The sequence below is a fragment of the Pundamilia nyererei genome, unplaced genomic scaffold, assembly GCF_000239375.1.
Source record: "Pundamilia nyererei isolate P.nyererei 1_Seehausen unplaced genomic scaffold, PunNye1.0 scaffold00149, whole genome shotgun sequence".
In the NCBI taxonomy this organism is placed as follows: domain Eukaryota; kingdom Metazoa; phylum Chordata; class Actinopteri; order Cichliformes; family Cichlidae; genus Pundamilia; species Pundamilia nyererei.
The window spans coordinates 678,322-702,411 of NW_005187550.1; the positions used below are offsets into that span (position 1 = coordinate 678,322).

Consider the following 24,090-nt stretch of genomic DNA (forward strand, 5'->3'; position numbering starts at 1 on the left):
GACCTGTTCTGAAATATGAAGCCGGTGCTCTGCCACGTATAAGCGCAAGGTATTCAACTTTCAGCAAAGATGCTGAAGGCAACAGCAAAAGAGTGCTGCTGTGCTGTGGCCCTAAATCACTGTACTAAGTGTACTATTGTGTGGTTAAAGATTTAAAGAGTGAACACAGCGAAGCAGCCCTGTGTCTGAGCATGCCAAGTGCAGAGGTAAAGTGAACTTCCACCCACTCAAACGACTATTTCAGAGGGTGACATCTGCATTAAAAGAGGAACAGAGTTCACCACGCATTTAATACAGCGTAATTATAGTGTGTATAAATAAAAGTAAATTAAAAAACAAAACAGACAGGCCATTTTGGCGGGGGGAAAGCACTGGCATGTCACACATTTTATAAAAATGACTGAAGATGTGAAGTCGCTTTATATATGATCAATACGCAAACATTAAGAAAAGAAGCTGGGTAAAACTGCCCCACCACGGGGGGGAGGGTTCATTTTCAGCAGAAGAACGTAAAGACAGCATCAGCTGAGGTGCATTATCAAAAGTATATTATGGCAGCCATGTTTCCAAAATGGAATTAAAACAGTACAAATGCGGTAAGCAAAAGAAAAGAGCTGATGTCTAAATACTGTGAACTGCGACTAAAAGAAAGTACTGTTGAGTTTTCAAAGCCTGTATGAGAAGAGTGCTCCGGAGTGTCAGCCCTTTCCCTTTTCTTTTTTTTTTTAAAGCTTGCATGGCAACTGAAATTCAGTGCAAGAGAAGTGCACCTGTTTCCTCTTAAGACTGCAGTTACAGCCATGACTGCACTGTGATACCATGATACTGATATGGAATATCTATTACTGACACAGTATCACGTAGCAGCTGGGGGGCTTGGCTGTTTTATGCATACATATTTAAGGGTTAGCTGCTTTCAAGAAAGCTGCTAAAAAGGAGATGTTACATAAGACTTTCTGAGCCTCATTAGTTTGGATGGCAACACAAAGAACGGCTGAAGGAGTTTTATGAAGTAGAAACAGGTAGAGATTTCTTGCTGCTCGTACTCCTCTTCGTACGATTCTGACAGAAGAAGCAACTGCAAAGTATAAACTCGGTTAAATAGCTTAATGAGGTTGGTTTGCACAAAAGCTCAAACACGTTTGAGCCACATTCAGCAAAAGCATTGTCCTAATTGTGGAGGATTTAATCAGTTTAATCTTCAGCAGGAATGCACATCCCTCATACTGTACACTCTCACATCAAGCCTGATCCTAAAATTACCACACAAAAAAAGAAAAAAAGCCTCTGTCACAAGTCGCGGCACGCTTTGATAGAGACATGTAACACCGAACATGCAGCTCTACTGTAGTTTTTGTTGATAACAAAACACACACACACAAAAAGAAAATACTACATGAAAAATTACACTTTCTGAGCATGAACACTGCGGCACTAGACAAAGAAGCCTTCTGAGACAATGTGTGGGATGATAAAAAAGAAAAAAAAGAAGCAATTTATAATAGATATCAAAAGCAGAGGTCTGTAAAACACTGGCAGGTAGAATTATGCTGTGTGGGTACAAAATATTATGCAAAATACAAATATGGAGGGGATATAAAATCCTGTGGAAAAAAAAAATCATGCTTTTTGCCGAAGTGTAATGGAAGCCATTTAAGCAGTCAATGATATCCCCCTTCCTGCCCCCTCTCTGTTAAGCCAACTTCTTCCAAGAGAAGAGCATATCAAATGGGCTTTAGTCTCAACAGCTTGGAGGCAGAACAACTCAAACATGCCCTGCAGAGAGAAAGCTCTATGTCAAAAAATCACAGTCGACCAAAACCAAGCCTTTAGTTTAACGTTCACACGAATCACAGTGTTCCAGATCTTCTAGCTTGAAAGTGCCTCGTTTTGTTTGGATTTTTCAAAAAGACTTGATTATTGCTTTTTGTTAATTTGAACTGAAAAGCAAAGCGACTTCCTCATCGGGAAGACTTCCATCCTCAACCTCTGGCTGTACACCAGATATGAGGACAGAGGGGGGGGTGGAGGATGGATGGAAGGATGCTAGACAAGAGGACAGGTGGAGATGGAGGGAGTAGGCAGATCCCCTCCTCCCCTGGATGTGTGTGTGTGGGTCACAAGCCAAAAGAGATGCTGCAGCCCAAAAGGGAGGATAGCTCTACCTGAATCACTCTGACATCTCCTGCAGGTGCTGGTTTCTGTGGGGTTCAAATTACACATTTTTAAATGTGGCAGAGTTATGAGAATCAGAATAAACACCAAACATAATGCAGTATGACGGCTAGATCTGAGCAGAAGGTTGAAAGTGCTGGAGGATCTCCGTGCTGCCACCAAAAACACTCTTTATTATGTTTTTAATGTATCCATTTGCAGGTAAGCTGAGCTTGACTGAGACTCCCTGCAAAGATTCACATTTCCTGCCATAGTATTTATTGCAGATTTAAATGGTCGCTCTGATGCAATAGATATTTTCATTATGTGTGCCATATATATTAAACTACAAAAGCCAAGCCAATCCTTTGTATATAACACATATGCACCCTAAAATGCTCGTTCAGTAAAATCAAAATATACGTTTTGGTTAATCTACAGATTATTTACTGCTTGTTTAACCAACCAAAAGTCCAAAACCTTAAAATAGTTGGTTTACAGGGACATGCAACTTAAATAGTTGCGGACTCGTTTTGCTTCCCTTAAATCTTTCGTGCGGGGAAATCTTCATGCTTGCTTTGGGTACATTTGCTATAACTGGGAGTATGAAAATCAGGTGACTTGCATCAGATGCAACAGAGCATGTCCTCCATAAACTTCTCAGCCGTGGGGGGCGGGATGTCAGCAGCATCCGTCCGTGATCACACAGCCACAATCCACAATAAAACAAAATGCACTGTTGCACTCAAAGGAATCTGGAAACAAGCATGCTCGCATACAAGGACAGAAAAGCAGCTAAAGTAAATATGAAATCTGCGGTCTGTGCTGGTGAGCAAACAAACACATTCGGTCTCTTGGCGTCAGGGAAGATGTGCTTAAACAGTAAAGCACCTCGAATAGCTCGAAAGAACATCAGAGAGGAGCAAGCTGTGAATGAACTGCTCTTATCAGCCACGTGCAGCTCGCCACCACTGGAGGGAACGAGCAAATATCACATGCTTAATTATAACTAGACACGCTACTTGTCTCAACTTCCACAATGAGTCTTTCATCTCACACTGTTGTTGCTTCAATGAAATCATTAGGGTGAAAAACACAATCAGAAATTCTGAGATTTCCCGCAGCTGCTCTTTCATAATCTAAGACAATGATTAAAAAGTGATGAAATTCCAGCTACGGAAGCTGGGTTTTTTGTTTTTTGCACATGAATCAGTAAACAGCGATTTCACGAGGAGCGGCCATGAGAGGCCATCAGCACACCTCGACTAGATGGGGGAAGTCAACGCCAAGAATGGAGAATTTCACTGTTTCCTGAAACACTTCCTGCTGTCCTGCCCTATTGCTCCTCCCCCACTGATCATATCAATACCCGGCATCGGCTTGTCCTGCCAGAAATCCCTTGCTCAGATTCTCCAGTCATAAATCGAACGCTGTTTCGCTCGGGCCACACTTGCTCGTGGTGGGTGGAGTGACACATGTAAGGCATGGTAATGATTCACAGAAAAGAAAAAAAATGGCAAAACAAACTGCAAAAACAAAGTAGGCCACACACACACACACACACACAAACACATCCAGTTCAAATGTCAGGAATGAGTCACTAAACAGCCTGATGGGAAGTACTCAGAGTGCACTCACTGGAGTTCACCAAAGTGTGTGGAGTAAGTGATACAAACAAAGCGCTGGAGTCAGAGAGAAAGGAGGAAGGCTAGAGGGGCAGAGCGGCTGCATGTGGCTGCGAGGTTGAGGATGCAGACGGTTTCAGTGGTTTACACCCTGCTCAGGCTAACAGGAAGTGCTGCAGCGCCACTACCGCTAGCTGGAAGTCATATTGTGCCATAATATAAATATGTATATTTCTTTCTTTTTTTTTAACCGCCGGTCAGTGAATGGTTACGATATTGTTTACAAGAGCCATTTGCTAATTAACTTGTCAGTTTTAAGGTTAGATTAAACACTGATTGAATCCCCTGCAGCGCCCTCGTGTTTTTATTGCCTGGCTGCCCTTTGCTCATTCAAATTCTGTTACCCTTTAAAAGACGCACAGCTGACAACACGGCGGACATTAAACACTTTTCAGCATCACTGAAAGACTGAAAGAAAAAAAGAAAAACTAAACCAGGCCTTTCTGTGCACTCATCCAACTGCATTGTCCTTCCATGACTACACTCCACACCCCCTCCTTCCTCCTCTCTCTTCTTCTCTCCTAATGAGTGGACAAGCAGACAGGCTCTGGCTCCAAGCACAGGTCAACAACTTAAAAAAAGAATCCACAATGGAAAAGTGGGTCATCTTTTCCTGACTGAAAGAGGGACACTGACGCACATACTCCTAACACCAACATGAGCACGACCTCTCTTACATTTCATAAATCTGAAGGATTTTACTAGCTATACGATGCTGCATAGCCACCAGGGCTCATACAATCATAGTGTAGCATTGTAGCATTTCTATAATTGTAATGTTAAACTGACAACCCTAAATCCTAACTCAAGATAAAACTTAAAACAACCTAAGTGTAATGCACTGCGAAGTGTGTGTTTGCACACACGAAACAGGCAGTCAGTGTAACCCCTATGACAGAACAGCATGTAGGTCAACCTGTGGTCAGCTGATCTCTTCTGATCCTCTCTGGTGCGAGCGACCGGTGTGTTACACTACTACAAAGCTAGAAGCCCGTATTATTAAGCCTGAAATGCACAAATGTCAAGGCACAGCTGAAATGATTATTCCTATTTTAAATGTACTAAAATAACATACTTTAAAGAAACACTGCAGCTAATTGTTGCTTTTTCTTCTTGTATCAATCATAGATCAAAAGCAGTTGCTCAACTGGCCTCTGCTAACCCCCTGATCATCCGCTATGCATACAAACACACTCGCTTAATACGCCAAATAGTTCTGTGCTAGAGAGGCACGTGGAGGGGGGAGCGCACACACACACACACGGACACACACAGACACACACACTCTCTCTCTGACACTTACCCAGAGCCGGGCAAAGTCCCTGCACATCTCATCTCATTCCCTTCATAGCGCAGAGAAAAGACTCAAGTGTCACAAATGCTCCTGTTTCTGCAGAGGCCAGTGGCAACTCTCAAAGCTTTTTGCTGCTTCCAAGCCTCCTGTGCCTGTGCCTTATCACTCTCACTCTCTGCACAGATCTCTCACTCTGCTCACTCTTTTCTTACTTCCTCTGTCCTCTCCTGTCTTTCTCCCTTCTCTCCCTCTCGCTCTCTTTTCGCTTTCTTTCTCCTTCCTTGCTCTCTGATCTGTCTTTTTCCCTTGTCCAGCGTCTGCACAATGCACATCAATTATTCAGAGGCAGTCTCCCAGTTTCTCCAGCTTATCCAATCAGAGCAGGGCTCTGCACTAATGGGCTCCTGCTGTACCTGCTACCGGCTCCAACACACTCTTGAGACAGCAGAGAGGAGGGGGGGGGTGGATAGACAAGAGGGAGCAGTGGAGGAGGGAGGATGAGAGGAAGAGATAAAGACAGCGAGGCGACGCAGACAAACAGGACTAGCGATAGAGACGGCAAGATATTTGCAGCGCTTCTCACCTCAGTTGTAAGGTGCCGTTATTGATGTGTAGGCTCTAGCTCTCCATTGCTCTGTCTCTCTAAGCTGTTACACAGTTCACTGTGGAACACACACATGCATGATCCAGCAATGTGACTGCCATTTGTCAGGAAGGGCAAAGAAAACCAGAAGAAAAAAAACAAAACAGAAAAACCCTGCAAGCTCAGATTGCAAACTTGCATAAATGGGTGGAGCTTAAAACGCTGGCTGGAAGCCTACACACGAGGAAGGAAGTGGGAGAAGAAAAAAGATCAATCTTTTCAAAGACAGACAAGAAGTAAGTTATCGGGCTTATCAGAGAGGGGGACTCCTGTCCGCAGGACAATAAAATCTGACAGCGGCCACTTTGCGCATCCAGCTAAGAAGACACACCAGAGATTAGCAGAATATCTGAAGCAGATGAATAAAAATGCGAGGCACACAAGGGTGAATCTGAGTTCATTGTCTTTGCGCGCCCACCTCTTAATAATGAACAGGAAAGACCTAACCCGACGTTGTTCTCGCTGCCCTTACCTAAATGCTAAGATGGGGCCGCACAGTCAAATAAAGAAGAGGGAAAAGCCCACGGGCCTCGTGACAGCTGAGAGAAGTTTTTCTTTTGTGTGGTTTTTGTGCAGCGTACGCAGTCATTAACAGTTTCACAAATGTCCCACGCATAATCGAAACGCACAGACACAACAGAGGCATTGTTGGCCAGAAATATAACTTTAAAAGGGTGTGTCGAAAGCCCCTGGGGGGGAGATGATGGTGGGGGTGTTGGCTGAGGTCCTGAGATGTGGGTGCCAGATCAGTCAACCCTGAACAAAAGGAGGATTTAAATCATTTGCTCATCCGGTTTTGACAAGAACAAAGTCTTCTCTGTGTGTGTGTGAGTGTGTTGAGTACAACTGCACTGTCCTGTCAGCTGGGATATTACTAAAATGAATTCGCTTGTAACTGTATAAACCAAACCAATTAAGGAGTGTGTGATAGAGGGCCCAATCAGCCAGAGGCAGCAAATGCAGCTTCCATAATAAGTGTTTCCCCGTGAGTTTTATTTCTATAAAATTAATAGTAAAGTTCTGAAGGTAGTTTTGGGGGTTGCATCATCTAAAATGAACCACTGGAGAGTGTCAGAAGAGAGGCCCGTCTGCTAAAAATAAACCCAGTTTCCTGTTAATAATTCAGAGCCCTGCACTTACTCAGCAGTAATTAAATATAAAAGTCTGTAAGGTTGATTGGGTCAGTAACAAAGGATGCCTACACCTTCCTCTAGTTGTACATACACATGCACGACTCAAAGATGGAAAGAAAGACAGGCCGAGAAAATCAATCAGGTGAAAGTAAATTGAAGCAGATAAGTGGAAGACATGTCAGATTGTTGTAGGCTAAGAGAAGAAAGACAAGGGTTTGTGTCTACGCACAGGCGCTCACACAGTGTGCCTACACAGAGGCTAATAGGAGGACTCATTCTCTTGCAGTTCTTGTTAAAGTGAGGGAGTTTACTGGCTAGTGAAGTGTGTGTTTTCACAGGACATGGGGGTGAGTTACAGCCACACCCTGGAAGTTTTCTGTCACTGTTGACACAGCAGAGCGGCTGTTTTCCTGATCTGAGCTCTGAGCGTGCTCCGCTGACTGACAGAGAAACACCAGCTTTGCCAATAAATTTCATAAATGTCAGATGCGAGTGGGTGGAAGGGACTCCACCAGCCACCTCCAACAAAGCCTTCTCATCATCGTTTCCTCTTTTTTTCTCAAATACTCGTTCTTAACCAGCTGAATCAGGGAAACTACCCTAACATGCAAAACACAGTGCAACACACTGATCACTTGTGTAGATATTAGTAGATCTAAAATCGCCCACTACACCAATGATAATGCAGTTAGTAGTTAGTTTATGCTCTGCTATGCAGACATATCCATTAAAGCCCAACAGATATAGGACTTTTAAAACCGATACTGATATTTGGTGATTTTTAAACTAACCGATAGTTTGATATATTAGCTGATATTTTTTTTCTTTCAGACACATTAAACATAAACAGATTTCATTAACATTTGCTATGCGTAGTTACTTATTTACTTGTTTACGCTCGTGGTTGTATTTATTGCATTGCTAACATGTGTCGTGGAAGATTCAAAGCGCCCTCTGGTGGGCAAACAATGCAACGTCAACACTCGTAACATGGTTGAAGGGTGTTTCTCCCACCTCGTCTTTGTATATAAATTTTCATTTATCTGCTGTTATAAGTGCAGACACAGACAGATTAATATCAGCCAGTAATCTCTACCCACCTATACAATTGTTGGGCTCAAGCAAAAAATGAAAAAAATCTATGTGTCAGGTACAACTTTGTAAGTAAGAAGCTTAATAAGAAGCATATCTCTTTAGCATGCATTTAATTAATCCAGACAAAGCAGGTATGCGTCACCATGGCAACCAAGTGACCATAGCTTTAAAACGTTGTATTTTAATCCAAGGCAATCTTTAATCTTTTTCTAAACCCAACCTCACAGTTTTAGACCATAGCTCTAACCCAGTAGTTTTAATATCCAAACTTATTCAGGAAACTATTTTTAAATAATAACTTACTATTTTACAAACTTTTGTGAGACTGTGCAAGTGTATCTCTGTGAAACAGACAAACAGAGAGGAGAGAAAGGAGAGGAGACACAGGTCATGTGAAGATGATGTACTTGAGTTTATGACTTGTTATGCACAGCTTTCCAACAAGTGCACATCCATCTAAATTCTCTGGTTGAGATGAAAGCTTTGTTTAGTTCTAACCTTGAGCACTTAGCCATTGTCCTGTGTTCTCCTGGCAACGGTGGTTCTTGTTTTTGCGTTTTCCCCTCCACTGACTGGAAAAGCACCTTTTCTGTTTTACTGACTTCTCCTTTCACAAACTAAGCAGGAGGAAAAAACCTACTGCTTAAAACTTCAGCACCAGGAACCAGTATTGTGAGTGAGACTTGCTAGTACAGGAGAGCAGGCTACAGGAAAGCTGCTGAAGGAGGGGGTGGGGACTAGTTTGCAAAATCATATATATATTTATAGCATTACACGAAAGCTAGAGTTAAGTCTATGCCATGTTAAGGCCTGGAAAAAATGTTAAATATGTCATTTTAATGTATGCAGATAAGGTTTTACAGTTCGAATCATTGTTTGGATAGGGACTTTAACCTTCTGTGTAAATTACAATATCACTCGAGATTCCAGTCTAAATAACTATTACGTCGCTGAGTTAGACAAAGGGAAAACAAGCAGCAACCTGTGTGTATCTTAAACATTAAAGCTAAAAAAGCTACCATTCCAGGGAGGAGCCGCCTCTAATCCAGGGCATGTCGAGTCACGCTGGAAACATATACACATTCAAAACAATCCAAGTCACACTTCAGATGTAATCCGAGTACAAACAACAGGAGGAGATATTTTCAAGGAGATGATGTGACAAGCTGATAACTGCAGACAACTAAAGCTGATCTTGGTGACAATTTGTGAAGCTTTTCCTTCATAAAAGGAAGATAACTAACTCTTCATGAGTTTATATTTAGAGTAGCAGATTCACTGAAAAAGGCAGCAGAAAAAGCTTCGACAGATTTTGTGATTCATCTAATTTCTTATGTGTTGTGTTTTGTGCATTTGTAAGGTGGAAAGTGCGCCTCTATCATCTAATGAACCTCTGAGGTGTAAGCGTATTTGTGCTAGACTACAGATTATTGGGTGTAAAACATAAACACAGATTTACTTAAGTTTATTTTTCTTTAAACCTGAGCTTATAGCATACCTACTCCAAAAAATAAAAAATAAACATGGAGCAAAACATCAGTGCTAACAATCCTACTATGCTAACAGCAGTAATGCTGTGTATCTTTGCTGGTTCTGAGAGTTAACAGTGCTAATGCTACGTTGCCTAACAGCAGATAGGTCTCTTCTCTGGCTGATTCCAGATTAGAGCAACATACTAATCCCCCAGGCTTCACTGCAGGGTCACAATCTCCAGACAGCTCATCGTCAGCTGCCTGCTGTTGCTGAAAATCTTTCTACTTCACTCGACAGATCTCACAGTCAGCAATTTATACTTTCATACTGTGCAACTATGCCTTTGTACTTTGTTCATGGGTTCAATTACTTGCAAGACACTTAATTGAGACACACAAAAGAGTTGATGTAAATATTAAAATGCAAAGTCAGCCTTCTTGGAAACCTAAAAGTTTAGTGATTAGTTTCTAATATGTTCACTCAGCATTTATTTGCATTCATTCTACAGTCATTTGTGGCTGCAGTTTTAAAAAACCCCACACAAATATCATTTTAAATGTTTTTGTTGAACTGCTCTAATGGAGGGTAGGGATAATTGTTTTATCAATTTCTTATTTGACTGATGCTTTCAAAGAAAGTGTCAGTGTGATTGATCTGCAGTCTGCCTCCATCCCTGAGGAGCCTACAGATAGCATCCCAGACTCCTTGGCCCTTGTCTGGGCTCTCAGGTGTCAGATTCACAGGCTTCTGTCGCCATGCAGACTCCAAGAACATTGTGCAGGAGCTGCACAATTAGACACACACGCATGCATAAATGCACGTACATACACACGCCCGCGCAAGGCAGGTGAAAAGACACAAACGACCACACAGACAGCCGACACTTCTCTACATCTCTTTCTGAGCGCATGGATGTATCTTTGATTTCATGCACACATCTTGTCTCCGCTGTCATCCCCTTGTCTGGCTTCTCAGACAGACGTCCTTGTAAGGGAGCTAAGACGGACGCTCAGTGAGTAAGATCTGCCCTGAGTCATATCTGCTTCCCACCCCAGCAGCCTGTCTGCCCTGTTTAATGGCTGGCTGCATCATATCTCACATCCCTCCCCCAACCTCGCATAATTACACTATAGTACCCATTTGTCTCCTGTACATAAACAGCTCTTCCTGAAACCCTCGTGCTGTCTTCTATTAGATCCCAGAACCATCAGCAGGCCTGAAGATGATTCTGACTGTCAATCGGGCCCAGCCCAGCCCAGCCAGGCAGCCTGCCAGCCAGTCCGTGCCATGGCCTGGACAACAATCATATTATCCCAACGCAGGAACACAGAGAGAGACAGAGAGAGAGAGAAACACAACAATCAATAATGTACAATGACGTCTGTCTGACCACTTAAGTTCCCCCCAACAAGATGCTTCCCGCCACAACTGAAAGCTGATATTCACCCTTAGCAAATGTTCATATCACGGACACTTTGGACAAAAAAACAAAACAAAGCAGAAACTCCCTTCTGTACATTTAACTGCAACACATTTAACTGTAGCCTGTATGAGGAATTATGGGATAAGATTTCAAAACCGTTACTGACATAACTGCAGTTCCTGTTTTCCGACAAATGACACACGTTTAACTTGTCAGAAAAACAAAGAAACCAGACAAAATATTTGACTCTTATTATTCCTACTCATGCAACCGCCGAATAAAGGTTTATCTGTGCTCTGACTGGCTGACAACAGCTTTGTCAGGTTTCTGTCAGGCAGAGCGAGTGGTCCAGCACACATCAGCGACACCTCTCCAGCCATCCATCTCTTTCTCTCTCACTCCTCTCTCTCCCGCCTCTGCATGTTTCACTTTGACAAATGTACAAGAACAGGCAGCTCCTGCAGGACTGTGGGAGGCGGAGAGGCGGGGAGGGGAGGTATGGATCGGGGGAAATTGGATTTGATAGATAAATGTCTGAGGATAGCATTACTGCTCACTCTTTCTCTTTTGGCTTCATGTGTATGTGCGTGTAGGCTGCACGCACGCAGTGCGGAAACACTGTTGAGTGGACTCTTTTTCTCAGGCTACCTCTCAGACGGCTCATCTCAATAGCACATCAATGTTTAATGGGAACTAAAAATAACTTCACATTATAATGCTCCATGGACTTTTTGTGTGATGTTTGTGGTTGCTGGTAGAAATCAACCAACCACAGATTCATGGTGACTTTAACAGACATTTATTTTCTTTTTATTTATTGAAACTATACAGTTATTTAATTAATAAGCTAAACTGTCTGTTAGCATAAGACTTTAAGATGTGATTTTATGATATGTGACTTGTTTTGTATATAAAGAAAAGTTGTTGTTTTTAAGTAATGGGTCTTACCTGCAGATTTAGGAGTGAATTTGTCCCTGTTGGCAGCACATACAGCCAGCAGCCTGTAGCCCAGGTCCAAGTCAAACCCCTGCTGAGCAGCAACGCGACTCACCACCTGGAGAAAGGGCAGCGGATTGTGAGTATAGCTGCTGTCTATCTATCAAAAGTCCCCAAGTTGAATTTCTAAATATTCTCGACTGCTGAATTTATTAACTGTGCTCATATTTTGAGCCACTTTTATAAATAAACTTCATTTCTCTTCAGAAAGAGTGAACACTCACACACAAATACACACACGAAAAGACAGATAGTAAGATTAATGTGGAGTCTGCAGTCTGGCTCGCTCCAATGATCCACAGTTGGGACGAGTTTGATGACTGTATCCTCCTCCAAGAGAGCCGAGAGTGCCAAACCACAGTCACTCTGCAGAAGGAGCAGAGCTTATGAAGGGTCACCTGAAACAAGTCTGCACTGACCAGGAAGTGAACTGGCCAGAGCGCGACACCCAGCCAGCCGAAGCGTGAGTCAGATGTCCAACCAGATGAGGAGAATGTGGGACTTTTTCATAGTGCTAGTAACTTTTTCTTTTTTATGAAATCATACTGAAAAGTGCAGGCTTTGTTGAATCTATATGCAACAGAGGAAATACTATGTAATTCTGACTGCGCAGAGCCCAATATAAACACACATTCACTAGGAGTTCCCCTGTACTCACTACCAGGCATCCACCACCCAACTAAAAAAAATCAATCAATAAATAAAAAGATCACAAGGTGATGGTGCATTACCAGCTGCTGGCCAGATATTACATTGCCCCAGATGTTCTATGAGTGGCTCAAATGAAAACAGGAAGGTATGCAGTTCCAGGGGATGTCCAGACTAACCTCTGGATAGTCTCCAGAACTGTCTGCTCTGAAAGCACCTGAAATAATAGGTATTGGGGTATTTTTCTGTCGATTCAAGCTTCAGTTAGCAGGTAAATATGTCTAAGTTTTTCTAATCCATCTACTATTAAAACACAAAATTGGAATAGTTTGCACGTTTCTATCCAGTTATGCTTTTACTGCTCTGCCAGTGTGTTTAGGATTATTGCCATGCTGAAAGATGAGGATCTTTGCTGCAATCAGAGGATCTCCAAATGGTAATGCATGGTAAATCAAAATCAGACTTTTCCATCATTTTAACAAGAACCCAAACACCACTGGGTGAAATGCAGCGCAAAGCCACGAGAGAGCCTCCACCGTGTTTAACAGATGCCTGTATACGCTCACTGCTACACCTCTCTCCCAGTTTCCTCCATATATATTGATATAAAATTTCAAATTTGAGTTTGTCGCTCCATCAGACTGATTTCAGAACAGTCTTATGTAAAGTGGCATATCTCAGCCTGAAGAATGGCTTCTTGACAGTCGCCCTTCCACTGAGACCATTTATAATGAGGCTTTAGTGAACAGTAGATGGATGAACTGAAGGAGCAAATACATCTATTAGGTGGCAGGTTTTAAGCTAACAGTTTTTTGGGAATCATCTTATTGGTGCAAAAATACTTTATGCCTGCTAAGCTGTGTTAACTTTGGCATTTTTTTTTTTATAGATTAAACAAAAAAAGGGAACAAATGATGTGTTTTTGCAACAGGATGCTAGTAACAAGGTGCCAAAAGCTACAACTTAAAACTGGTTCTTTGCCAAGTCGCCTGTTATATGTAGACACAACACTGATTCATCCTGTGAGTTAGGTTCCTTTTTATGCTTGAATGATTCATAGGCCAGTGTTACAGGGGTAAGCACACTAAAAACCTTCCTCTTAAAATAATCATTTATAATGAGTAGACTTAAAATGAGTCAAAAAGCAGCCAATGTCCAAAGAAAGAAAGAAAATAAGTTTCTCAAAAACACTTTAAACAATTAGAAGCAAGTCTGGCTCCTTGGAAGCAAAACAAAAAAAGAGAGGTGGCTCAACACTTGTGCACAATACTGTAAAAAGCTTGGGAGGTGAAAAAAGAGAGAAAACTGGTGAAATGATGTCAATAATAGGGTTTATTTGATTGTTCCATTCAGGAGAATAAAATATGCAATTCTACACTTCCAGTGCAACTTGCATTATATCCATCTGAAGCTGCTCAGGACACATCAGGATTAAGCAAACTATTCTGACAAACGCTCAAATCGTGTTGTTGTCAATGGCTTAATTTCCTGCGTGAGTGAGTCTGCCCTACAGTTTATACAAGGCAGGCAGCCAGTTACAGAGGCTAGCATAGATTCAACATGGATTTAACAGTGTTTCACCTCATAAGCCTTTTTCAGCTTAATCTCCCTCTGAGGATGTGCATCCAAGCACATATTTCTGTCAATATGAAAACAGCGCTGTGAGAGGTGCTGAAAGGGTTAGTAGGCCACTCACTTTCTTGTTTATCTATTTGCCAAAGAGAAAAGGAATCCGTTTTGTAGTTTATTTTTAACTGCTGTTGAAGTCATTCGTGAAAGACGGCTCCTTGTGAACTACGTGGGAGAATTTAGAAAACTGTGGAATCATATACAAAAATAATACATATGTCTGCATCCACTACATTACCGCCCACACATTTTGCATAAATATAAAGAAACAAACAAAACACAAAAAAAACCACTACACCTGTCATGTAAAGTGTCATTCTAACAGTGGAATACTTGTTATTTGCGTCATCTCTTCCTGATTCTAAAGCCCCCGGGGAACAGGCGCGTCCTCCACATGGAGCATGCGTTCAAATAACAGTCATGTTTAAATTTCTCTTTGGATCTCTGATACACAACCGGCATAAAGACAAAATCCTGAAAGAATGCACAGACTTGTTGCGTGTTCTAATTCTCCAGATAAGCAGCAGTTTGCTCCAAGTCTGACGAAACAATTTAGCTGATGGAAACCGCACCATGCTGAGAGGGATCTCAGTGGGGGGGCTCGATTGTATAGCTCCTTATCGGCCTTTAAGAGGCTTTTATTGTGATTTACACATTAATGAGCATTTGTCTGTTTGCTCACGTGAACGCTTGGACTGGGAACAGCGTTCTTTCAGTGCTGCAAAGGCTTATCTTTGCAATAAACACGTGAAACACGCAGGTCTTTGCTCTAAGGGCTCGCACACATGGCTGCGCATGTAAGTACGTGTGTGAGAGGTTTGTACACACCTGGTGAGAGCCAGCTCTCTGGCCCTGTGCCCAGATCGATGAGCAGCAGCTAGCGAACTGAAAGGCGATAGCCAGAGGTGACTGGGTAGTTACAAACCTCTTCATACCTCTTCTGTGTATGTGTGTGGTTTTGTGTGTGCACAGCACAATGTAGCAGCAGCTGACGACAACTTCTGTCAAGAGCCTAAGCAGCTAGATCACCTCTGGATCCAAATTACAACGTGCTATTAACAGCTTTGTAAAACAATCTGAAATATCTACACGAATATTACATGAAACTTGTGTACATACGATCCTAAACGTCGGCTAAAAGCCTCAGAGGTGGACACATCCTTATCCAAATCTAATTACTGTTTTCCTTGTGTTCAAAAAAGTACCTGAAAAACTCAACAAAAACCATAATTAGTGTTTGCGTACCGTCAGACATCCCATGAGACTTTGCTCGAAAGGTCGCTGGAAGGCCCGGGGATCTCCACACCAGTCGAGCAGCTCTGTGGCCGCTGAGTGGAAGTTGGCTGGGTTCTGTAAGTGCTGTGCAAACAGACAGAAAGGAGACTGCTATTAGAGACAATGGGAAATAATGAGTGTTATTTTTTTCGCATTAAGTACAAATTGGAAAAACACTGAACCCAAGTAGTTTTGCAGCCTTGTTCTCCCCCCTTAAACTGCCTTGATTTAATGTCTTGTGTTTCTCCGCAACCCTGTGAGGACCTTGACTCTTTCCAATATACGCCCACTCAGGGCTCAGCCGCAATGTGGGAAGAAGATCACACCCATATCAACAATGATGCCAGTGTTTCTTGTTAATCTCTCTTGGCAACACCCATCCCTCACCCCCATGACCCACACAGCAACCAAATCTTTCCCTCCAATTCTCCTTCTCTCACTTCCCCTCATTCCCTGCCTGTTCTCAGTGTAACAGAGCCCAGGCACCATTACTCCACTGGCTGACTTGGCTGTGCACAAAGAAAACAACCTTGGTCCTGGCAGCTATGTGTGCAGACTCAATACGAGCCGTTGGTGTGTTGTCTAATCTCTTTGAGTCTCTGTCTGTCTCTCTCGCTTGTTCACTGAGGCCTGAAACAGTTGAGTCTTTTCTTCCCAGTGTCTGAAGGCTACTGAGGCTGGCAGGACACAATAAGCGGTTTTAAAATTGGGCTCCCTTTCTTCACGGCTCAGGAGGTTAATAGCTCTGAAATGGCGCAGAGCTGCAGCTCGTTCACTCGGCGAGATTGAGCCCACTTGAAAGCATTTATTATTCTCATCTAGAGCTGAAGCGTTATGTTTTGTGTGCTCTTGGAAAGAAGGTAGAACTATTGTCTTTAGGGGGCAGCAGAGGTGAGCATTTCTGAAAGGGCAGCTTTCTGGCAATGTGTGACAAAAGGGACTCCTCGTAGCAAATGCGACGTGTCAAGCCGGTGCCCGCCCACTGAGAAAATCTCTGAGAGCGTCCAACGATATCATGGGCTTCAAGAGAGGCCTTGAGTGACTCATCTTTTGTGATGTGAAGATTAGGCATTATAGAGTTAGTTGTAGACTCTCACAGGAGTCTGACTGATGACGAAGAAAAGCAGAAAGAGTGAGAGAAAGTGAGAGATGCGCTTGTCGAGGTTCAGTGAGAGGGAGGAGAAGAGCCTGCTCTAGATGAGTGATATAATCTGGCATTATTGCTGCTTGATGGGAGGCGTATCAACCTCCAGCGCGAGAGGAATCAGAACTAGCACAGCAGGGGCTGTCTGTCTAGATCTGAACTCACAGCTCCTCCTGCCGCAGCGCTCGCCACCAACTCTGCCTGACAACCTCGACTCTGGTGTGAGGGGGAGGACAGCGGAGTGAAACAGCTCAGCTGAGTTTCAGGAGGAGGATGGGGCCTGAGCTGTTCTTGTTGTTGTTTAGGGTTGGATGAGGACAAGAACTGGGAAGCGAGGGAGAGAGAAGAGCAGCTGCAGCAGTGATGGGGCTTTAACACACCAAGAGACAGACGTCTGACAGACTGTCCTCAGCGAGATGACGGACCGGCGTACTCCTCTTTTTAGCCAGCAGTGGTTCAGGCTGTTCAGTGCTTACCTGGCTGCATGAAAAAAACACGACACAGAAAAGGGCATAACAGCTTGCTCTGTGCCAGCAGCTTTCCCCAAACCAAAACAACACCCTGCTAGCAGAGCTACCACAAGCTCAGCGCTCAATGACTAGCTCAGAGCCTTTGAAGTCAGGTTTACGACAAGCTCCATTACAGCAAAAGCTGAGGAGTACATAAAACAAACTACAATTAGTGCGTTTATTAAGCCAGACGTGTTAAATCCGCCTATTACAGGCTTATCGGTGACGCCAAGGAAAGTAAGCGAGGGGGATTTTAGACGTGAGCAGTGTCAGTTACTTCAAATTGTATTCACTTGAAATGAGCTGACGTTTCAAAAAACAGAGCCTTTCCAAGATTTGGTGTCGTGCAAAAGAGCCAAGGCGATCTGAGCCTGTTCAGATGGAGGTTATTATGAAAGGTGCGCAGGAGTTTAGGAGGGAACGCGGGAATAAGGGGGTGGAGGTGGGAGGTTCAACAATGGGTAAAGAGAAATTGCAAAAAATCACAAGCTAAGAAGCTCCATCATTCACTGAGTCACTCTAAGGCATGGTGTCATATGGATGTTTTCAGATATAAAGCATCACACCCACGTAGCATAAATGAATATGCCCACAGCCAGCCAGCTAGCCAACCAGTCTATGAGCTCTTGTAGACGATTAATCACAGGCAGAGGCGGTAGCCCTGGGTTATGTCTGTCTGTATATATGTGTGTCTATGAGGAGTCTCCTGAAAGCTGACAGTCAAAGAAGTATTTAAGCAAAACCACAACAAGGGTAGGCAAACGTCAAGAGTCAGGAACGTGAAGTAAGGGAACACAGGACCAGGAGAAGAAGGGAGGGGGGCTGTTATGTTGCTAGTCGCTTTGAAGTCTGTTCCTGTGTTAGCTGCCAGATTTGCCTCCCCCTCTCTCTCTCGCTCTATGACCCTGTGCAACTTGATCTGTGTGACTGGAGCTAATGGCCAGAAAAACTGATGCCCAAATAAGGTGCTGAGGGGAGAAAGTAATGCAGGAAGGATGAGGAAATGTACATTCTTCTGTCTTTGCCTCTAAAAACTGTGTCTGCAAAGGAATAAAACAAGGAGGAGGAGAGAGGGCTTCTACACACTGCTCTGCATACACACCTGTTTGATGCACTGCAGCCTGTCATTGGTCTGCTGGATGTGCCGGTCCATTGATGGTAACGTGTTCATCTTGACGTCTCTATCGGGACTCCATTAAAGAGCTCTTTTACTCTGTAAAAGAAGAGGATGGGGAGAAGTACAACTGTTACAACAGGTTTCTGTCAGGTCCCCCAGTGCGCGCAGAGTTTGCAGGCTGTAAATTTCAAACAGTAGCTCAAGAAATGTTTCAAACTGAGAAGCCTGCTTGTTTACGCGCTGACTCACTGAAGGGTTTGATCAGCCTCGAGCGCATATTTTTGGCAAATGCACGAAACTGAGATGTCCTGCAGCAGCAGCATTAATGACAAACGGAAACACGATGAAACTGAAAGGAAACTGTTGCAGCTTTTTTGCTAACTATGTGAGAAAAGTCTCACACTGCAAAAGAGAAAAGACAGCTGTTAGCAACCCTCAGAGCTGAAGTTATCATTGTGCCGTGGACAAACAAATCAAACAGAAGATAAGGTTCTTCTTTTTCTCTTTTTCTTTGCAACAACATGAACAATTGCCACCGTGCGTTCACTTTTCTGAGCATCTCAGAGAAATATGCTGAGATTTGGATAAATGGGTATCGTGCTGATTTGCCAGCGAAGCCCCCGTCCCTCACCATCCCTCTGTGTTTATCTCTATCAGTATTGGTCCGCCTCACATTCCTCCACACAAAAGGCCAACAGAGAAACCACAGGTGGGGGTGGAAAGCTGCTCAGCACTGATAAAGGGTCCCCCAAGATCCCCTGCTGCGAGAAACAGAGCGAAAGAACAAACACGATCGAAACACAGTGCTCAGCCTGAGAGTTTTCATCTGTAGCGCTCAGTCTTGTGCACCTATCTTAGAAAGAGCACAGCAATATGCACACACACTCTCTTTTACACACGCGCGCGCACACACTCTCGCACTTAAGAGCATGTAAACACAAAAGCTTGAATTCTTCACTTTGATTAAACGTAAAGGTAAAACTTCAAAGCAACACTTTAAGAATAAGACTGTATTACTAATCCTCTGAGCTTAAGCATTACCAGATTAGAGTTACATAGAGTGCACTTACAAAGTCTTGAACATCACCAATACACTGCTTGCATGAGTAACAAGGAATTCTGGAGCAAATGTTGTGAAATGCCTGGCAGGGAAATGTCTCATCGCGCTGCACGGTGTGGGCGCTGACTGTCCTGAGGAAACTGCTAAATCCGTAGAGTGCGAGCCACAAAGTCACTCTGACTGTGCAAAACTTGACCCCTAACTTTGTGTGGCCTAATTCTGCCATGCTGCTGTGCCTCCCAGCGTCCAGCAGATGTCTCCCTCTCCTGCTGCTAACCAGCATGTCTCTTTTTATACACTACACCTGGAGCAAGTGGTCCAGAGAGGCCTCCTTTAAGCCCTGACAAGTGCTACAAATCCCCCTTTAGCAAGCAGGCAGCTCCACAGACCGCTAACAGGGCACGCTTCAGCCCAGCGCTGGCCGTCTGACCTTGTGGCTATTGATTAACTGTTTCTCCTCCAGCTCCCCTTCCTGCTGTCCCAACACATCAAGACTAGAAAGAAAAGAGGAGGGCCGGGGGCTTTGGGGTGGAGATAGCTACATATTTTAACCATCTTTCCCTCCTTCCCTCTGTTGCACTTTCACAAGGTCCAACACACACACACACACCCCTCCCCTCCCCATCAACATACAGCTCTTTTGTTAGTCGATGAAAAGATGGGCCCTGAGGTTCTGAAAGGAAAATGAGGTGGAAATGTGACTGGTTGGCCAGGCTGCGCTCAGTCAGCGGCATTGTAACTGAGACTAGAAGCCAATTCACCTGACTGACCGACCGTCCGCGCTGTCAGACCACCCAGCAGCACACGCCCGTGTAATGTGTTGCGTAACAGATGATGCTCCATTGTAGACGGAGCAGAACATCTCCCAGTTGCCCCACATCCTCACTCCTCCTCCTGTACTTTCAAAACGAAACACGCTAATCTGTTATCTGATCACTGGGAGGGGAAGCTAAATGTTTTACCGCAAAATGCTGAAATCTCTGCTCTCAGTTTTCCACAGATTCACTGATTAGGCTGGAAAAAAAAACCTTATGTGTGTGTCTTAGTGTAGCAGTTGACTTTTTTCCCCCTCCTTTCCAGAGTTATATTTTTCTGTTTTTGGGCAACTTCCATCATTGTTTGAGCATGCACAAGCCACAGACAGACCTGCTTAATCTTTATTGTCTTCCCAACATCTTAATCAGCAACAGTCAGCACTGCTTACCCGAGGTGCAAAGGAAAGCATTACACATCCAATTACGATGTGCATATTACGACCTCTCTACAAAAAAGCAGTGGGAGGATGCTGCTATGAATCAGTGCAGAGTAAGAGCAAAATATAAGCAGTGCTAACATCCAAGGAAGCTTGTGTTCTTTTTTTTGTTGTTTCCCTCCTTCTCTTTCTGTTTCTGAGCGAAAACGAGCTGGGAGAAACGGGGCAAGAAATAAGCAATCCTAAACAAAAGCGCAGTGATATGAAAGGCCCTGAAGAATGGCAGGAAGAGGGAAAGAAGGGCTAGGCTCGGTGGAGAGAAGAGACGGAGAGAAACAAAAAAAAGAGTGTTGAAATGATCTCTTCATTATCAACAGCAGCAGCACGCACGTGCACAGACACAGCGTACGATCGCTCATAGCGCGAGTGATTTCTCATTTCAGACAAATGACTACCACCTTTGTCAAGTGCAGCGAGCTTTGTGAATGTGATCGGTCGTTACACGGAGGCAGCTGTGCAGGAGCTTGTGACACATCGCAGTGCTGTGCATTGCGTGGGAGTACATTAGGAGCAGGGTTGGATGATATGGTTGCAATCAGCGCCTTGATAGGTCAATCACAGTATTCTCCAAAATCAATGCGCAAGCAGTGAGATGCTAATGAATGCAAAATTACCTGCGCAGACATCAGCTGACGTTACAAACTAAAACTGTAGAAGCTGTGTGCTGTGCACTGATGAAAGAACGGGCCCCTTTGCTCCCTCGACGGCCAATCTGACATCTCACTTAAATAATCTGTTCACACACACTTAAAAAACAACTAAACGTGCTAAAAGCACATTTAAATATGTTATAGGTTCATAGCGTGCCAGTAATACATAACAATAGGTCCAAAGTTAGCTTTAACTCTGTGGTCACAGAGCATTACTCATAATCCCATATGACTTTTTGATGACTTGCTCATCATCTTTACAAAGGCTGCATTGTTTCTGTCAGTCACTGCAGGTCGGCAGTTGGGTCCTTACAATTCGCTTTTGTACTTTAGACAAAAGGATGTAAATGAGATGACGAATGAAAAGATTCATGTGCAAAATAAACTCTTTGTGGGAGTATAGCAGGACCTTATAATTTATTTTATTAGTTCTTAATTATAGCCTGTTGATAAATAATAGCGATGTAAAATTATCTGCCTTATTGAGGACCCAAACTTCTGCAGCTACGCAAGCTGTAAGTGCAACATGCTGTCGCCGCTTCCTTGAAATTTCTTTAACGGTTTTTAAAGTTGAAGTCGGAAAAGGTTTCACGGTGCCTCGGGACGGGTCTATTTCAAAATAATGAAGGGCTTTTACATAACCACGTGGAAAATTATATACTGCTTTAATGCTGAATCTATGCTGTAGGTGAAGTGCAGAGGGGAGTTCTGAACAATGACAAAAAAAGAGCAATCTGATGAAGTCTGACCAGTGATCAACTTCATTTTGAAAAGGAGAACTCAGTTCTCTGGACTCAGCGGGGGATCTTCACTCCTCCTCTTCATCTTCAGTCATATGGCCACAGACTTTCTTTTCGCTCTCCTCTCCTACAGCCCCCCAAGACATCATTAGAGCCACCCAGCATGCGAGTCCCTTACACCACCTTCCATTTTCCATTCTATCATTTTCTTCTCCCCATCCCTCATATCTCAACCCTCCTGCCACTCTTCTTTCCTCCCTCACTCCCTCCCTCCCTCCTCCTTCCCGGGGCCCCGTGTGGGAGCTGCCATAACAGGAGGTGGAATGGATTCATTTGCTCTAATGTGGTTTGGGCTGCAGCATGGCACGGCACAGAGCGACACTTTATCCCAGTGCACTGAGCTTCTCTCCCTCTCTTTCTCTCCCTGTGTGCAGTTCATGTGTTTTCAAACAGGCCAATCAACACCACTCAGCTGTGATGGCCTCTCTTTACCTCTCCCTCCCACAATCTCTGCTCTCAGTATGTCTGTAAAAAAGCCACCAGCCATTTCTCTCTCTCTCACACACATACACATTATTATCTTTAGTGGCAAACTCACAATGCCATACAGCAGCTATTTTCTTTATATTCTCCAGTCCACTCCATTTTGTCATCAGCTTTCTTCATTTTTTTTCTTTACAAACCTCCTTGCATCTTCATATCTTTGTTTTTCTGCCTTGTTTCTGTCTATTTTGTTGACTCCCTGCTAATCCTCTCCTCCGCTAATCTCTACCCTTCTCCTTTTCCCTCTCAGCAAAGCCAACTATTAGTCATATCGCTCCCTCTGGGCTTTATAAAACTCAAACCCTCTACACCATCACAACCACCAGCCTCTATAAAAATGTGAAACGACTTGTCCCAGGGGTGGAAAAAATAAACTCAAAATGTTGCTGTTTGTTTATCTTCTGTTTTAATGTGACAACCACAGGAGCACCGGGCAGCTATGTGACACCCAACACTGCAATGCAAACAGCTGTGATGTGGGGATATGCGAGCGGCTCTGCTGCCGTCTATAAATATGGAGCTTCTGTTGTGGAATATTACAGGTATGCACCACCAGATACCCCCGGGAACAGACGATTATTTCACCACTCTATATGTAAGTTCAAAAAAGGAGCACCATGTGCTAAGTGAACGGAGAACTGAATCCTATAATCTTTTAAGTTAATTTTAATTAACACAGTCATGGTGAGGACAGCTGTTACAATTAGTTACCTTTTAAATTTATTTTTAGATTAGATTTATTTTTCTGTTTATAAGGTGAAAAATAACTTTTCATGAGTTGCAGTACTGTGCAAAGGTCTCAAGCCATTTATATATTGATTGGAAAATAGGAAATAGGCACAGCAGTTTATTGAAACACTGGCAAACATACACGGAGATTGAATTTGTACACTTCTAACAGGCTTGAAAGTCAATATTTGTTATGATCACCTTTATTCTTCAACACAACCTGAACTCTTTTAGGTACGATTTCACTCCATAAGACTTTTCTCTCTGCTTCCTGCTTATGAATGACAGCCATCCTTCCACTGAGACCATTTCTGATGAGGCTTCTGTCAACAGTAGATTAATCAACTCAAGGACCAGATGATCTCAGGTCCTGTGTCAAGTCTTTGCTCGATTTGACTTGAAGGTACTTTTTCTTTTAGACCTGCCACTTCTTCTTTTCTCCTCTATTTGTCCAGTTTCCTCAATTTTTTTAAATGCAGAGATATGCCAAGTTTTGAGAATCACCAAAAATAGTGTATTTGGTGTTTTTTTGTAACAAAATGCCTAGAGAAACAATTTAATTTTTTTCTCAGAAGCTGTGTCTTATATGTAGCCACAACACTGGTTCACCCCTTGAGTTGGGTGCTGTTCTTATGCTTGAATGATTCATCGGTCAGTGTTAAAAATGGTCAGGTACAAGGACCAGCAAATGACCAAAGAAAAACTTTGGAAGACCTTCAGAAAGCCTGGAGGTTTGATACTGTCTTTAAAAAAAAATCACAAAAAATGACTTCTTGGAAGCCAAAAAAAGACCTCAAGACCTCTGCACAGCACAAAGCACTAAAGCAGTGTCGACAGGTGGTTAAACTTATGATTATTTCAGCTCTACCAGGACAAGTTTAGAAATATAAGTAACACA

At 43.3% G+C, this 24,090-nt stretch overlaps 1 protein-coding gene across 6 annotated transcripts in view; it reads right to left on the bottom strand.

The window, feature by feature from the left end:
- zmiz1a (zinc finger, MIZ-type containing 1a) overlaps positions 1-24,090 on the bottom strand; it is a 107,840-nt gene that overhangs the window by 14,190 nt on the left and 69,560 nt on the right. For 3 of the 6 annotated variants that reach the window (XM_005744763.2, XM_005744766.2, XM_005744762.2), the window contains exons 4-7: positions 18,204-18,314; positions 15,419-15,532; positions 11,849-11,954; positions 2,166-2,201 (exon numbers count right to left, since the gene is read on the bottom strand). In XM_005744763.2, the coding sequence (XP_005744820.1) occupies positions 2,166-2,201; positions 11,849-11,954; positions 15,419-15,532; positions 18,204-18,272 (325 nt within the window). In that variant the 5' untranslated portion in view covers positions 18,273-18,314. Of the gene's footprint in view, positions 1-2,165; positions 2,202-5,142; positions 5,334-5,716; positions 5,859-11,848; positions 11,955-15,418; positions 15,533-18,203; positions 18,315-24,090 lie in introns of those variants that run through there. The other 3 variants (XM_005744764.2, XM_005744768.2, XM_005744767.2) reach the window with 3 other exon arrangements.